Here is a 17,833-nt window from a genome sequence, read left to right as displayed (position 1 = left end):
GACACGCCTCATAACACAGAAGACAGACACGTTTTTCTCCTTGAAGCACAAACATGTATTCGCTTTCACATCTTTCATTACATTTTCTTCCCTCTGCATCAATTTCTCTCTTCGTGGACATTTTGGGATTGTTTGTCGACCTTTTTCAATCGTTGGAAAACCTCTTTTCGGGCTGTTGCCTCTCCTGTCCACCTGTTGTGATCGTTTTAATGTCGGTACACAGACAACATGCTATCTCATCATTTCAACTTTCTATCTCATCATTTCGACCATGGGGATACTTTTATTATCAAGTCTAACCTTTGATTATTTTTCCAAAAATAAAAAAAATAAAACAATCTTTTTTTTATTTAAATTATTTTTTTGCTGGCGGATTCGCGGGCCACATAAAATGACGTGGCGGGCCGGATTCGGCCCGCGGGCCTTGAGTTTGACACATGTGGTATAGAAGAAGGGGTGCAAGGGTCTGGTCTGGTTCATGAGAGGTTTAGCCGGTTTCGCTAACATTCAGCCTGCTTTTTAGCGTCATAAGCACCATGCCTGCAAATGAAATGTGTCTGGTGCTAATTGACAGCTGATTCCTGTCGTAACGATTGATCATTCAGAGCCTCGTAGACAAGATTGAGAATGTGGGCCTCGACTTCCCACCTACCTACATCCAAGAGACAAACTGTGACAGAAACGTTTTGACGGACATATGTGTAAAGGTTATTGTAAGTCAACTTACTGAACTATCAAAAAGACAAATGTATTTGATCAATGTGATATAAACGTAACTGATCACAGCCACTGTTATTACAGCTTCCATGTCCACTGAAAGGTAATGCACTTCAGTTTGATCATCAGAATCGTGTCGATCAAACCAGAGCTTTATATATTGGGAGCAAAGTGTTAAAATTAAAAGGAAATATTGAACTTAACCTGCTAAACTATGCTGGCTAAATGCGACAAATGTAGCTTTGAGTTGGTATTAACATGTGTTTGCAAGTATTCAAACTAAATGCAAGAGGATCACACCCTCCCATCTGTTCACTAAGGGGTCAAACATACTTGTCAGTATGCCTCCATATGCATATTGAGCAACTGTGGGATTATTGCTTAGCGTGAGCAGGACGTGACCAGACATGAAACAGAAATAATGTGGTTTTCTCAGCCATTCAGCAGTAATGGGATACCTCCTGCCTCTGGCCCTATGCCAACGATCAATAGGCCCTATTTTTACACTGCGCCCTATTTTAGCAATGGCTGTCATAGCTCTTGCTTCACACCCTGCTAATACATCACTTCCTCCTGCATTCAGATTCAGTAATACATCACGCTCTTCCTCTCACCTTCTGGGTTTTATAATGCATCACTTCCTGGTAGCGATTTGTTGCCGTTTCACCCCCTTTGGGCTGAGCAGCTCTAAGTCCCATTAAGCCGGTCTGAAACTCAGCTCCGGTTAGATTGGAGCCGGTTCTCTGAGGGGGTGGAATGGCCGTATCATTTACTTAATAAATCCAATCTGAAATGTGTTGCTCAAACTGTAATTGCTGAACATTAGTGCTTTTAATGTATAAGGGGAAAATGACTAATTGAAACAATGAAGGTAGAGAAATTAAATGGGATTAAAACTAGCGCAGAAGGCCACCCTGAAACAGCTGAGGAAGAGAGTGAGACGGAGGAGACTAAAAGATTCCCATTTCTACTCTTTCCCTCCTTTGTCTACATTGAATGTTGTCTTTTTTGTTTACCACTGCACACATGGCAATACAAATACATTTAAGTCAACACAGAGTAAGAAAATCTTATTTTCCAAAATAAGTACATTACATCAATAAATGACAGTGTGTACAATAGGGAAGCAACTTCAGAGTGATTCTGGAGTTTCAGGGTCACATGTGTTTTTAGTTTTCCATGAAGAGGGTGAAGATGGTTATTAAGTCATTTCATTTGTTGCTGTTTTTGTGTCTGTTTTGCGGGGAAGGAAAGGGGACGTGCCGCTCTCTTTTCTAGTAGGGAGTGAAGCGACTGCACCCTCCTCTGTAAAGGCTAGCCTGCAACATCAAAGATGAAAAAGCTCCAATCAGTATTCAACGTAGAACCTTTGTATTATTAATATTAAAATGAACTTCTCTCTTTCCTCCAAAGAAACGCTCCTCCCTTTTTCCACTTTCAAATGTTGTGCAGAAGGTAGTTGTGGGAAGAATGGGATTGTGTGTATGTGCTTGTTGCATGTACGTGAGCGTGGATTTCTAAGCTAGTTTTTCATTTTGATTCTTGATAGCATTCAACCCAGCAGTGAACAAAGACAACAAAATGACCACAAGTAAGTGACTGAATCACTAACAGTTGCTGTCATCTGTGGCCAGAAAGTCTATTTGGCCAAACACAGCTGAGGTGAGACGAACATGAGACAACCGTCATTGCTCTTTAACAAGCTGTGAATCCACAACCACATAATAACAAAAGGTGATTGCTCCTTGACAGCCCTGGCTTGTCTTTTACTGTATACACCAGTTCAGCAAATAAAAAGGAATAAAAGTTAAGACATTTTATTCTAGATGTTCCGATCCAATATTTTCCATACGATACCGATCCCATACCTGAACTATCAGACGATACCGATCCAATACCAGACACATTAAAGACATGTTGCCCTTTAACTGGTGGGATTTTCCAGTGTAAAATATTGCCAAATTTCTGACATTTTGCTAGCTCTGGCTAACGTTACACTCTCCACTAGCACCTGCCTAATGGACACTGTACATGCCGTGTTTCACTCTCAACAGAGATGAGAAAGAAGTGAGACGGCTCACTCGTTAGCTGCTTCCATCATCCATTTCAGGCGCAAACATCTTTTTTTCCAGAGCTGATGATGAAAGTAGCTAACGAGTGAGCCATATCTGTTCTCTGTTCAGACCAACCTAATAGCAGACCAGAATGGATATATTACAATTACAATTACAACTTTCCACAATATTTGTGACTACCGGTATGCATGGTTGTCGGATGCAGATCGATGATGATTCTCATCTCAAGAAAAAGTGTTCTCCAACCAATAATTCTGCCTTCATCAGTCACATCATTACTACCTTACCTTGTTTGGGGCTTAAGTTCAGAATGTGAGGCATGAGAAAGTTTAAGATCAATGGAGTGTTATGTCTTTATTTTATTGAGAATTAGGAATAAACATTGGTAGTGAGGGGTTTGGATATGGGAGAGTGGGGGAAGCGGGAGGAGTAATTTGATGACAAGAGAGAAGAACGTGTCGAGTAATAAGGAGGAAAACAGAGGCCACTGTTTTATTTAAGTAAATGAAGAGGACAAAAATGTCGTAATTAATGAAGGCTTTTAGCTAGCAGCTGCACTAGGGAGGAATGGGGCAGTTTGGGGGACACATAGGGGAGGTGGTGGCGCTTTCGATCTCCGTCATCACAAGCACGTCAGCACTCAGCATCAACCCTCATCTCATCTGTCCAAGACGCTGCTCCGGCTGCAGCCCGTTCGCGACCAAGAACTTCAATTCTCCTTCTCCTACTTTTGCTCCTTTTGTGCTCTATCTTTCTCTCCTACTTTAATCTCCCACGGCACGTCGAAGCATTTACTAGATGGTCGTTAATCTTTGGAGGAAGTCCCTGCCCACACCCACGGAAGAAAACAAATGGTGCTCTCAGTTTCTCCCCCATCTTCTTTGGAAAGACTTTTTTTTCATCTTTGATGTTAGCTGCAAAGCTAGCTAAAAACAAACATTAACCATTCAACTCTCCCCCTTGCAAAATTTGAAGAGACTGTCAGTGGGGAGGAATCTGAATCCTCAGTCTCGATTGGATTTCAAGCAAGCAAGGAGCTTTCAGCCAATGAAATTGAATGGGGAGTTTGAGAATAAGGCAATGTCCCTTTTTCATTTACTGAAGTGGCAAAGATGCACATACAGCACTATAATGGGTCTCTCAGAGGGAAACAACTCACAGGAACAAGTCCAAGAGCACACATTGTGCAAAGATCTTTCCAGATTATTAACAAAGCCTGTCAGCAAATTATTTGATTGAGTTATTTATTTACTGTTAGTAATTCAGTTCATATGAATAGTTTTCACTTTTTTTTCTGGTGTGAAAAAGCAGTAAAATAAACATCCATGTGTGCAGGTGTGTCATACAGTGAGGTATCAGAGACACCAGAGTGAGGATGCTGTAGCTGTTCATCATGATAGCACACACATTAAGTCAGCAGCTAGGAAACAGGGAACAGACTCACCATAGTGCCCACACTGTATGTGGCTGCAGGACCAATCGCATGGTGATATGGGTCTGCTGTTGCATAGACTCTGCCATAACTATAGAGGAGAAAACAGGCACACACAGTGTTTACCGTGACAATTGAGTAGAAAAGCATAAGTCTGACAGCTTCTCCAAGATGTTCACCAGACAGATGACGCTAAACACAATCTTTGGATATATTGCAAACATCAGGGCCTGCATTGATCAAGAATGACAGTATCCCTCCAGGACAGCAGCTCTCAATCTTTTCCAGTCGCGAATAATCAGGTTGTGTCTCATAAAATGTCTGCGCTTCCTTAGCCCCACATGTATATACTGGCAAGTGATTTGATGCTTTTTGGTGTCTATGCATTTGGGTATGGGATCACTGTAAGCCCCACAGCTAAGCAAGTGGGCGCTTGTTCTGTGGAATGGGGAAATGAGTCTGGCTTAATGAAGGAGTGCTTGCGTGGGAGCAGTCCGTGGTACCGAAACCGAGCCGATGGGATCAGTAGACAGACAGATGGACAGAACACGTCACGCCGCGGTTTCTTAGCCTGCTTGTTGTAGTAAATAGAACTTTCAGCTATAATTATTTTTCCTCCCACAGACAGACAGAAGGGAGACAACAGGGAAGTGTGAGGAAAATCTAAATATATCACTGTTACAGGCGATGTGATGTAAAGAACCACCACCTGGCAGAAACCTCCAGGGTATCATTCCTAACTCAGATAATGACCTCGAATAGGTGAATCAGCCATGTCGAAAAGATATACAGTATGCTTAAAAGTTGTTTTCATCTGATCAGTAAAACAAACAGAATATCACTTTTCTTCATATTAGATTCAATGTTATAAGCAGCCTACAATTTCCAGAACAATACCAACATTTCGGTTCCCTCCTGTGGCTCAAAGGTTCACTGCGGACATACATCATAAATAAAAGACTGTGGAAGAAATTGTGCAATGTTATTTGGCGGCCCAAATAAAATCTCCAGATAAAATCTCCAGTGTTTGGGAACGGCTATGCTCGAGCACCTTGTGGGATTAGAGCTGTGGGCTCTTTTTGACCTCTGGTTCTCCCACTATCTTTGAACTGTGTGTGTGTGTGTGTGTTCACCTTCACACAGCAGACACCACACCAGCAGACTACTCATGACAGCATTATTAGAATTAGCCCCATAAATACCATTCATCCCTATGCTGTAATAGCATCCACCCCGTGTGATGTGTGTCAAATAGTTTGCGGTAATTCCATCTTTTTATAAAAGGAATATGCATCAGGGAAGCTTAACATTGAATTAAATAATAAAGGCTATAGATCCAAGCTGGTGTCGAGGATCATGCCTCCATGTGGTTATACAGTGCCAGAAACAGTTCTGGTGGAGTGATTACAATCCAAACATTATGAAATTAGTTCTAATGCTACATTTATTTAAACAAGCTCATTGATATTTTTAGAGATTCTATATTTTATTTCCATCTCTTCCCATAGTGTGGACGTATGTAGTCCTGTATTTATCTCCTCACAGTCAGTGTAGGTTAAGCTCGGCATCTCTGGAGGAACTTTCTGTATATGAGGCAGCAGTGGTGGGCCGTCAGGGCCTGCAAGGCCTTCTCTGCTGGCCTAAACAGAATCACAAAGCTATATATATATTTAAAAAATAATAATAATAATTTTATAATTTAATAATTTTTCTTAAATTATCTTATTTCCTCATTGCACAGCTCCTGTCTTCCTCATTTGCTCTGCTTCCAGTGCAGCTTGTTTTAAGTAGAGTTTTTATCCAATCAGATCTCACCTCTGTGTCTCTAGGTAGAACAGAGCCAGAGGCCTGCAGACTCTCACCTGCAGCCAGTGCAGATTCAAGTAAATGGGGACGATATTGTTGATTGTCATAGTGTTCAACCAACCAGATCTTTAGTTTGACATGTTGGGCGTATTCTTTGACGTGTCAGAGCTGCTAGCTGGCCTACAAGTACGTGATTGGTCAGTGGGCTAGCCTGACGTGTTGGGCGGTGACAATCCCAACATCTGCTGCCTCTCTCGAGCGGACATTTTCAGCCCTCAAACGCATTAAAAGGTATTGAAGAAATACAACTGGGGAGGCTCGACTGTCTTCACTGGCGTCCATGAATGGAGAAGGACTTCTTACTGGAACTAAAACGCACGGATGTACTGAACAACCGTGAGATTAAACTCTGTTAACAAAGAAAGGAGGATGCACTTTGTCTTTAAAAAGTGAACAGCAGCTCTGGTAAGTTAAATGCGTTTGTTTTTACATCTGCAGTAGCTTTAATGTGCTTGTTTATATATTATTATTTGTACAACTTGTTTTTATGTTGATTTTTGTTTGGTTTAATATGTGATAGGAACCATTGTTGCATCCAGTGTTGTTCTGGGGACATATTTAGCCGCTGCCAACTTGGCAACTTTCTCGCTAAATCTGCCAACTTTCCAAACCCTCATGGAGACTTTTTTTTGTCAAAAGCTACTAGTGACAAGTCTAGCGACTTGTTCTGGTGTTATTGGAGAATTGTGTGGTGTTTTGACGTTAAAGCACGTACGTTCTGCACTGTCGTGAACAAGCAACGGGAGCTGCCCCTCCGCTGCCCCAAAGCACTCACAGGCGCAGCAGTCCCAGCTGCAGTCAGAGCAGAGAGGAGATGCACTCTCGGCAGAAAGTGTATCTATAGGTGTTCGCTTAATTTTGACACGAAACAAATAATAACCGTAGCTGTGTTTCAGCTGCAGGACAGCAGTGAAGGCCCAGGTATAAAATGCACGGCCGCCACTGTGAGGCAGTAGATTCATTTTGACTTATTCCCCAAACATAAAACCATATGGATTCTTTGAACCAGTACAAATCAAAAGGGAATTTAATCAGTTGGGAAATACTCTGTTAATTGTTTCCTCCTTCCCCAACTCCAACCACCAGGCATAAAGCTTGTGCATGTTGGCTTTGATTGAATAGGTTTGATAATGGATAGGGAGTGCCAACCAACCACAATGAGTATGCATGAGACACATAAGGTATTGGGTCGTCGATTTTAACTGGGGTCCAGAGGAGAGATCTATAATCATTTCCTCCTCTCACTCATGCTAAGAACAGGCCTATGGGATGAAAAAGCAATCGATGTGTCCCTATAAATGTACGTTGTAAAGGTGAGAGTGTGTGATTGCAATGATTTGTTTTACCCGTTTCAATTTATGAGAAAAAGGGGACAAGTGTTTTATCTTCCAGATGATGGGGAGGGATCGCAATAAAAGTAACGTCAGCCAGAGAAGGAAAAAAGAGAGCGAAAGATAAGAAAGGAAATGAGCAGAGTGATAAGAGTAGTAGATGGCTGAAGGGAGGGAGAAATGAGATTATAAATAAAGAGAAACATGAGAAAAATCATCTTTCGTGGTGTGGAAACAGAGACGGACGGCATAGGGGGAGGAAAAGCAAATATAGGAATGTACAGAGAAAACATGTCTAGAAGCAGGAACCTAAACGAAAGAAGGAAATCATTTTTGAGAGAGATATAGCACATTTGGTGTCCCATACCTTCCCCCCTTCTATGCCATCTTCTTCTTCACCTCCTTCACCTCCTTCTCCCCTCTCTGTGTCCCCTGTATCTCTGTCTGTCTCCTGGGGCTTATATTCCAGTCTTTTCACCAGCACTGGCTTGGAACTAATCCCCTCCCTCAACGCTCCTCTCCTCTCTCATCCCCCCTTTCATCCCTCTTTCTCTGATGCCACCAGACCGCTTTATTTATATTCCTCTCTTCCTGTCTAGTTTGTTTATTCTCCTCGAAGAGTAAAGGGAAGCTAACGTAGGTCTGGAGGGCAAAGATAAGAGTGCACTGCTATGTGTGGGACTATGTGTTACAGAGGGAGACCTAAGGAAAGAATAGCAGTGGAGTGTACATGGGAGGAGGAAGGGAGGAAGGGAGGAAGTAGGGGTAGTGTCTAGTGCTGCATTAATGATTAATTAGCTGATTAATCGCTATCAGTGTTTGATCAGTCTCAGTCCAATCTAACAGATTTATGGAATCCCTCTTTCCTGTGAAAGGGTATATGACACATGTTCCTAAATAAACACAAATACATGTCCATGATTTCCATGATTACAGTGCTATTGCAGCATGACGTTTCATGGTATAGATACAAACAGTCAAATAGTACCGTTTTGTTACAGTGAACAGGTGAACCTCTACCGACGCAGAGTCTCCAGGCTGTGGCTGTTAAAGGCTTGTGTCAGTGAGAGCAGATGAAAGATGACGAGAGGAATTTGATGGTCAATCCTGATTGCATTTTGCCTCTTCTTACCTGGTCCAAGTGTAGCCATGGCAGCCTAATGTGTGTGTGTGTGTGTGTGTGTGTGTGTGTGTGTGTGTGTGTGTGTGTGTGTGTGTGTGTGTGTGTGTGTGTGTGTGTGTGTGTGTGTGTGTGTGTGTGTGTGTGTGTGTGCACTAGGGGTGTTCACAAAACGGTTCACAAAATCCACGGTTGGGTTGGGTACGATACAGTGGAGCCACGGTTCGGTACGTTTCGGTTCAGTAGAAAACTATAAATGCCAGAGAAATGTACTTGATTTTAAAATATATTTATTCATTACAACTAACATCATAAAGTTATTCTTTGACTTTGAACAATGATGGAACTATACCTGAGTGACCCATCTTCTGGGGTGTCTTCTTAGCAACACATAAGCATAAAAAACAAAAACTGCTCCTTCATGTTATGTAGTATTGTTACTTACAGCTTGCTTACATCTTGTATTGTTACTTACATCTTGTATTATTACTTACATCTTGTATTGTTACTTACATCTTGTATTGTTACTTACATCTTGTATTGTTACTTACATCTTGCTTACATCTTATATTGTTACTTACATCTTGCTTACATCTTATATTGTTACTTACATCTTGCTTACATCTTGTATTATTACTTACAGCTTGCTTACATCTTGTATTGTTACTTACATCTTGTATTGTTACTTACATCTTGTATTGTTACTTACAGCTTGTATTGTTACTTACATCTTGTATTGTTACTTACATCTTGTATTGTTACTTACATCTTGCTTACATCTTATATTGTTACTTACATCTTGTATTGTTACTTACATCTTGTATTGTTACTTACATCTTGTATTGTTACTTACATCTTGTATTGTTACTTACATCTTGTATTGTTACTTACATCGTGTATTGTTACTTACATCTTGTATTGTTACTTACATCTTGCTTACATCTTGTATTGTTACTTACATCTTGTATTGTTACTTACATCTTGTATTGTTACTTACATCTTGTATTGTTACTTACATCGTGTATTGTTACTTACATCTTGTATTGTTACTTACATCTTGTATTGTTACTTACATCTTGTATTGTTACTTACATATTGTATTGTTACTTACATCTTGTATTGTTACTTACATCTTGCTTACATCTTGTATTGTTACTTACATCTTGTATTGTTACTTACATCTTGTATTGTTACTTACATCTTGCTTACATCTTGTATTGTTACTTACATCTTGTACTGTTACTTACATCTTGTATTGTTACTTACATCGTGTATTGTTACTTACATCTTGTATTGTTACTTACATCTTGTATTGTTACTTACATCTTGTATTGTTACTTACATCTTATATTGTTACTTACATCTTGTATTGTTACTTACATCTTGTATTGTTACTTACATCTTGTATTGTTACTTACATCTTGCTTACATCTTATATTGTTACTTACATCTTATATTGTTACTTACATCTTGTATTGTTACTTACATCTTGTATTGTTACTTACATCTTATATTGTTACTTACATCTTGTATTGTTACTTACATCTTGTATTGTTACTTACATCTTATATTGTTACTTACATCTTGTATTGTTACTTACATCTTGTATTGCTACTTACATCTTATATTGTTACTTACATCTTGTATTGTTACTTACATCTTGTATTGTTACTTACATCTTGCTTACATCTTGTATTGTTACTTACATCTTGCTTACATCTTGTATTGTTACTTACATCTTATATTGTTACTTACATCTTATATTGTTACTTACATCTTATATTGTTACTTACATCTTGTATTGTTACTTACATCTTGTATTGTTACTTACATCTTGTATTGTTACTTACATCTTGTATTGTTACTTACATCTTATATTGTTACTTACATCTTGTATTGTTACTTACATCTTGTATTGTTACTTACATCTTGCTTACATCTTATATTGTTACTTACATCTTGTATTGTTACTTATATCTTGTATTGTTACTTACATCTTATATTGTTACTTACATCTTGTATTGTTACTTACATCTTGTATTGTTACTTACATCTTATATTGTTACTTACATCTTGTATTGTTACTTACATCTTGTATTGTTACTTACATCTTGTATTGTTACTTACATCTTGCTTACATCTTGTATTGTTACTTACATCTTGTATTGTTACTTACATCTTATATTGTTACTTACATCTTGTATTGTTACTTACATCTTGTATTGTTACTTACATCTTGCTTACATCTTGTATTGTTACTTACATCTTATATTGTTACTTACATCTTGTATTGTTACTTACATCTTGTATTGTTACTTACATCTTGTATTGTTACTTACATCTTATATTGTTACTTACATCTTGTATTGTTACTTACATCTTGTATTGTTACTTACATCTTGCTTACATCTTGTATTGTTACTTACATCTTATATTGTTACTTACATCTTGTATTGTTACTTACATCTTGTATTGTTACTTACATCTTGTATTGTTACTTACATCTTATATTGTTACTTACATCTTGTATTGTTACTTACATCTTGTATTGTTACTTACGTCTTGTATTGTTGCTTACATCTTGTATTGTTACTTACATCTTGTATTGTTGCTTACATCTTGTATTGTTACTTACATCTTATATTGTTACTTACATCTTATATTGTTACTTACATCTTGTATTGTTACTTACATCTTGTATTGTTACTTACATCTTGTATTGTTACTTACATCTTATATTGTTACTTACATCTTATATTGTTACTTACATCTTATATTGTTACTTACATCTTGTATTGTTACTTACATCTTGTATTGTTACTTACATCTTGTATTGTTACTTACATCTTGTATTGTTACTTACATCTTGTATTGTTACTTACATCTTATATTGTTACTTACATCTTGTATTGTTACTTACATCTTGTATTGTTACTTACATCTTGCTTACATCTTATATTGTTACTTACATCTTGTATTGTTACTTATATCTTGTATTGTTACTTACATCTTATATTGTTACTTACATCTTGTATTGTTACTTACATCTTGTATTGTTACTTACATCTTATATTGTTACTTACATCTTGTATTGTTACTTACATCTTGTATTGTTACTTACATCTTGCTTACATCTTGTATTGTTACTTACATCTTGTATTGTTACTTACATCTTATATTGTTACTTACATCTTGTATTGTTACTTACATCTTGTATTGTTACTTACATCTTGCTTACATCTTGTATTGTTACTTACATCTTATATTGTTACTTACATCTTATATTGTTACTTACATCTTGTATTGTTACTTACATCTTGTATTGTTACTTACATCTTGTATTGTTACTTACATCTTATATTGTTACTTACATCTTGTATTGTTACTTACATCTTGTATTGTTACTTACATCTTGTATTGTTGCTTACATCTTGTATTGTTACTTACATCTTGTATTGTTGCTTACATCTTGTATTGTTACTTACATCTTATATTGTTACTTACATCTTATATTGTTACTTACATCTTGTATTGTTACTTACATCTTGTATTGTTACTTACATCTTGTATTGTTACTTACATCTTGTATTGTTACTTACATCTTATATTGTTACTTACATCTTATATTGTTACTTATATCTTGTATTGTTACTTACATCTTATATTGTTACTTACATCTTGTATTGTTACTTACATCTTGTATTGTTACTTACATCTTGCTTACATCTTGTATTGTTACTTACATCTTATATTGTTACTTACATCTTATATTGTTACTTACATCTTGTATTGTTACTTACATCTTGTATTGTTACTTACATCTTGTATTGTTACTTACATCTTATATTGTTACTTACATCTTGTATTGTTACTTACATCTTGTATTGTTACTTACATCTTGCTTACATCTTGTATTGTTACTTACATCTTGTATTGTTGCTTACATCTTGTATTGTTACTTACATCTTATATTGTTACTTACATCTTATATTGTTACTTACATCTTGTATTGTTACTTACATCTTGTATTGTTACTTACATCTTGTATTGTTACTTACATCTTGCTTACAGCTTGTATTGTTACTTACATCTTGTATTGTTGCTTACATCTTGTATTGTTACTTACATCTTATATTGTTACTTACATCTTATATTGTTACTTACATCTTGTATTGTTACTTACATCTTGTATTGTTACTTACATCTTGTATTGTTACTTACATCTTGTATTGTTACTTACATCTTGTATTGTTACTTACATCTTGCTTACATCTTGTATTGTTACTTACATCTTATATTGTTACTTACATCTTATATTGTTACTTACATCTTATATTGTTACTTACATCTTGTATTGTTACTTACATCTTGTATTGTTACTTACATCTTGTATTGTTACTTACATCTTATATTGTTACTTACATCTTGTATTGTTACTTACATCTTGTATTGTTACTTACATCTTGCTTACATCTTATATTGTTACTTACATCTTGTATTGTTACTTATATCTTGTATTGTTACTTACATCTTATATTGTTACTTACATCTTGTATTGTTACTTACATCTTGTATTGTTACTTACATCTTATATTGTTACTTACATCTTGTATTGTTACTTACATCTTGTATTGTTACTTACATCTTGCTTACATCTTGTATTGTTACTTACATCTTATATTGTTACTTACATCTTATATTGTTACTTACATCTTGTATTGTTACTTACATCTTGTATTGTTACTTACATCTTGTATTGTTACTTACATCTTGTATTGTTACTTACATCTTATATTGTTACTTACATCTTATATTGTTACTTACATCTTGTATTGTTACTTACATCTTATATTGTTACTTACATCTTGTATTGTTACTTACATCTTGTATTGTTACTTACATCTTGCTTACATCTTGTATTGTTACTTACATCTTATATTGTTACTTACATCTTATATTGTTACTTACATCTTGTATTGTTACTTACATCTTGTATTGTTACTTACATCTTGTATTGTTACTTACATCTTATATTGTTACTTACATCTTGTATTGTTACTTACATCTTGTATTGTTACTTACATCTTGTATTGTTGCTTACATCTTGTATTGTTACTTACATCTTATATTGTTACTTACATCTTATATTGTTACTTACATCTTGTATTGTTACTTACATCTTGTATTGTTACTTACATCTTATATTGTTACTTACATCTTGTATTGTTACTTACATCTTGTATTGTTACTTACATCTTGTATTGTTACTTACATCTTGCTTACAGCTTGTATTGTTACTTACATCTTGTATTGTTGCTTACATCTTGTATTGTTACTTACATCTTATATTGTTACTTACATCTTATATTGTTACTTACATCTTGTATTGTTACTTACATCTTGTATTGTTACTTACATCTTGTATTGTTACTTACATATTGTATTGTTACTTACATCTTGTATTGTTACTTACATCTTATATTGTTACTTACATCTTGTATTGTTGCTTTCATCTTGCAAAAGAGATTTTTAATCTCAATGGGACTACCTGGTTAAATAAAGGCTTTTTTAAATTATTCAAACGTATTCGGTTCGTTATGCGTACCGAACTGTGAGCCTCGTACCGAACGGTTCAATACGAATACGCGTATTGTTACACCCCTAGTGTGCACCCTTTAGAGACTCAGTCCCCGGTCCCGTCTGTAAAAGGCCCCTCTTATCCCACAATGAATATAACTCCTCCACCACCCCCCAGCCTCTGCCCCATCTCCCCTCAACTCTGCCTCACCTCCACCTCAACGCCTGGGCTTCCCTTTAAATCTGGAGAGCTTAAAAAATAGAATGAGGAGGACACAGATCTGAGACGGGGGGGGGGGGATATACTGCAGCCACGGAGAGGGTGAATAACGATGAGAAAGAGGGAATGTGTGAAAGGAGAAAAAGAAAGGGAGTGAAATAAGTCTGGTGAAGAGAGAGACGTGCCCCCTCACCTGCTCCGCTCCTCTCTGCCTTGTTCATAATCCTCCCGAGTGCCCCGCTTGCTCCCTGCCTCTGATAAATCTTACATTATCGGAGGCCTACAGGCTCCTGCTGTGGCTGTTTCTTATCGGCCCTGACATGCTCAATCTCCCTAAGATTAGCTCCCCAAACACCGTCATGCACACACACACACCTACTGTTGACAGCAGTGGAAGCGGGTGCTCACAACACGCACACACACACACACACACACACACACGCACACACACACACACACACACACACACACATGTTTTTCTAAAAACACATCACTTTTGATCTGGAGGAATCACAGCAGCTGAGCAGCAGCTCTGGGCAGGTTCCAGGCTCGGAGTTTCAGGGACAGGCAGCTCCAAGGGGAAAGACAATTGAAAGATGGATTGGATCAAACTGCTCTCTCCTGCCTCACATAGACTGCTCCACAGCCCCGTGGCACCATGTTACATCCTCCTTAGTTCTGCTCATCATCTGTCCAGGTGAGCGTCTGTGGAGTTTGTCAGGCTGCATACAGTGTGAGAGCATCTACTCCTGTGGCCCGCATCACAAGACAACATGAATGGCCCGGTTTCCAGCATGACAAAGCTGGCTCACTGTTAACTGAGGTAGATCACCATGGTAACCTGTGCTGAGCAGGTCAAGTTCAGAGGACCAGATCAAAACTTGTCAACAGCTCGACTACTGACCAATCAGATCGCTAGACAAATTCCCTCATCATTGTGGATCCCAACATGAACAAAGTATTGAGTTTACAACAAAGAGCAACACATTTTCTATAGATCAGTAACATATGTCCATGTTGGGGTTAAAACAGGACTCCAGGAGGTCATATTTAATTGGTTAATCATGACTGGAGAATATTACATACAACAACACTCATTTCTAGCATTTCTGTTATACTATTTCTACAACTTCTTCTATTCTAAAGAACTTTTTGAACCGGAGGCATGAAGAATAAAGGATAATGCAAAGAACTCGTCCAACACAAGGAGTGGATCTGGTCTCAGCTGCGTCAAGGTTGAGAAGCAATAAAGTCGCCGCCTTGGTTCGGACTCTGTGTTGTTGTTTCATAAATATAAGCGCAGCTCAACCCGTTCTGAGATTATAACAGCATATATGTATATATAATTATGTAATACATTACTATTATAACATTTCTTTCAACTTTTTTAGGCCGGTATGATTATTTACAATGCAGTGCAGAGAGAGTAGCTTATCGTGACCCTCAGAAGGAAGACGGCTGCCAACATACCTGTCACTGTATGCAGCTGCAGCAGTACCAGCTGGCTGGGCATATCTGTAAGCTGCATACCCTCCCTGAGGAGAGACAGACGATGTCAGCACCACCTCAAACCAACATCCAGGTACAGTACAACTGAGTGAAGCTGATCACAGTGAAAGACTCCTTGGGTATAAATCAAAATACATATCAATAGATTTTGACTTACATATATTTCCGCTCCATAAAAGCCGTCCTGGTAGACCACACTGTTGATAGAAGATGTCACACATGAGACATTTATTTTAGCATTGAAGTAAACTGAGCTTGGTACGGCATTTTAGTTAAGGATCTCTAAAAGTTACTACAAGGAACTTTCATTTTGACAGTCCCTGTGGCAACAGCAGTAGTGTTTACGAGCACCTGACTCCTGTTAGAAAAGCTCTCATTGTTCAGCATCAGATTCTAACAATCTGCCCCGCTCAGTCCTGGTTCTGGTTCCCCCGTGCCTCCCTTCCCTCCAGCAACACAGCCTCGGCCTCCAGCAGCGTGGCGTCAGTGTTGGCTCCCAGCAGAGCAGTGAGGAGAAGCTCTGCTCCTGGAGGAGGAGGAGACGCTGCTGTCGGACGCTGAGCTCTCCTCCTTGTAGTCTGAGCTGAGGCAGTTTGTGGTGAACCTGCAGGATTATTTCTGATGTTGTGCTGTATCCGACACGGTGGCACCAAATGCAAGCATTAAGAATAACTATGTACAAAAAGACAATCTAATGGTGTCGCTCACACTGAGACTGGTTCATAACCAGTTAAAAGTTCCTTATTGAACTTGAACTAAAGACAAGTACAATATGAATGTTCTGACATGTTGGTGGAATTTCACATCTGCTAAAATGCAATGTGCAGGTAATTCAGTTGGGATCTAGGATCCCTGATGTAGTACGAACAAGGACATAGACAGCGGACACATGCATACTTCAATGGTCAGTGTACATCAGAGTCCTACACGTGTGCATGTTTTTATACAAGTACAACATCTGTGGGAAGAAGATGTGCGTGCTAAACATGGTGTTATTTCACCTCCTGCACAAGAATCAAGAGCTCTGTTTTCCTTTCCTCTTGTAATTGTGCTTCTTTTCCAGAGAGAGAGAGAAGTAGGTCATGGGGTAGAACAATGAAGAATTTATCTTCGCTGTTGGTTTGAATTATTCAGAAGTAAAGCTTCAGTTATTTCCAGTATGTTCTGAGATAGAGAGGAACTACCCAAAGCATTTGTAACTAAGCACAAAGCTAGCTCTTTTTTGGGGAAAGCTGTACTCTTCAGTATGCAAATGACTTCCCAGTTGGTAACAAATGTAGAAACAAGTGTCTCGATGCAGTGTGCAGACGAATGACCTCCGCTCGCGTCCCTTTTCCCCTGCTTCTTGAAACAGACATTGAGGAGTTATTTATGTTTCGTATACTCGCTACGCTTATCACTGCTTCACGTGATATTGTGAAGTGTAAAAGTCCCAGGAGGTCTATGCACCTCATGCACCCTGCAGAGGCCTTTCTGAACGAGCATAAACAGACATTGAATTTTGGGTGTTGTGCGATCCACTGGGACGTCTGGGTGGACAGGAGCAGTTACAGTGATGCAGAAACCATGCAGGTCTCATAACGATCATATACCAGGAACTAATAATTAGCTGTAACCAGACAAGCGCTACATGTCACTCACTTTGAAGCTACTTTACATCCAGCACAATGTATTTCCGTTCATTTTCGATGCTTTCCTTCTTTGTTTTCTCAATAAAACATTAAAAGTAGCTTAAACTGTTAAATTAAAGAAAATGAATTATTGTTCCCACCACACAGTATATGACTAATTCAGTAGTTCCATGTGGTCAAACGGCATCATTCATCCATTATTCTCCTCTCTGCCTGCCGCCTTCACGCTCTCTGTCTCCATCTGCATTTTCTCTTGTTCTCATTTTTTTCCTTTAAACCCAACACACTCTCTCAGACATCTATTCTCTCTCTCCCTCCCTCTCTCCCTCTCTCTCTCCCTCTCTCCATGTCTCCC

General features: G+C 38.0%; 1 protein-coding gene across 1 annotated transcript in view; it reads right to left on the bottom strand.

Moving 5' to 3' along the window:
- Positions 1–1,991: 1,991 nt before the first annotated feature.
- rbfox3a (RNA binding fox-1 homolog 3a) overlaps positions 1,992–17,833 on the bottom strand; it is a gene marked incomplete at its 3' end in the record, with an annotated part of 65,033 nt that continues 49,191 nt past the window's right edge. The window contains exons 8-11 of the mRNA XM_079293750.1: positions 16,005–16,044; positions 15,809–15,873; positions 4,237–4,315; positions 1,992–2,036 (exon numbers count right to left, since the gene is read on the bottom strand). Coding sequence (XP_079149876.1) covers positions 1,992–2,036; positions 4,237–4,315; positions 15,809–15,873; positions 16,005–16,044 — 229 coding nt within the window. The remainder of the gene's footprint in view (positions 2,037–4,236; positions 4,316–15,808; positions 15,874–16,004; positions 16,045–17,833) is intronic.

The sequence above is a fragment of the Melanostigma gelatinosum genome (assembly GCF_949748355.1).
Source record: "Melanostigma gelatinosum genome assembly, chromosome: 21".
Classification (NCBI taxonomy): domain Eukaryota; kingdom Metazoa; phylum Chordata; class Actinopteri; order Perciformes; family Zoarcidae; genus Melanostigma; species Melanostigma gelatinosum.
The sequence above is the reverse complement of the archived record's forward strand: the minus strand, read 5'-3'. Positions and strand labels throughout refer to the sequence as shown.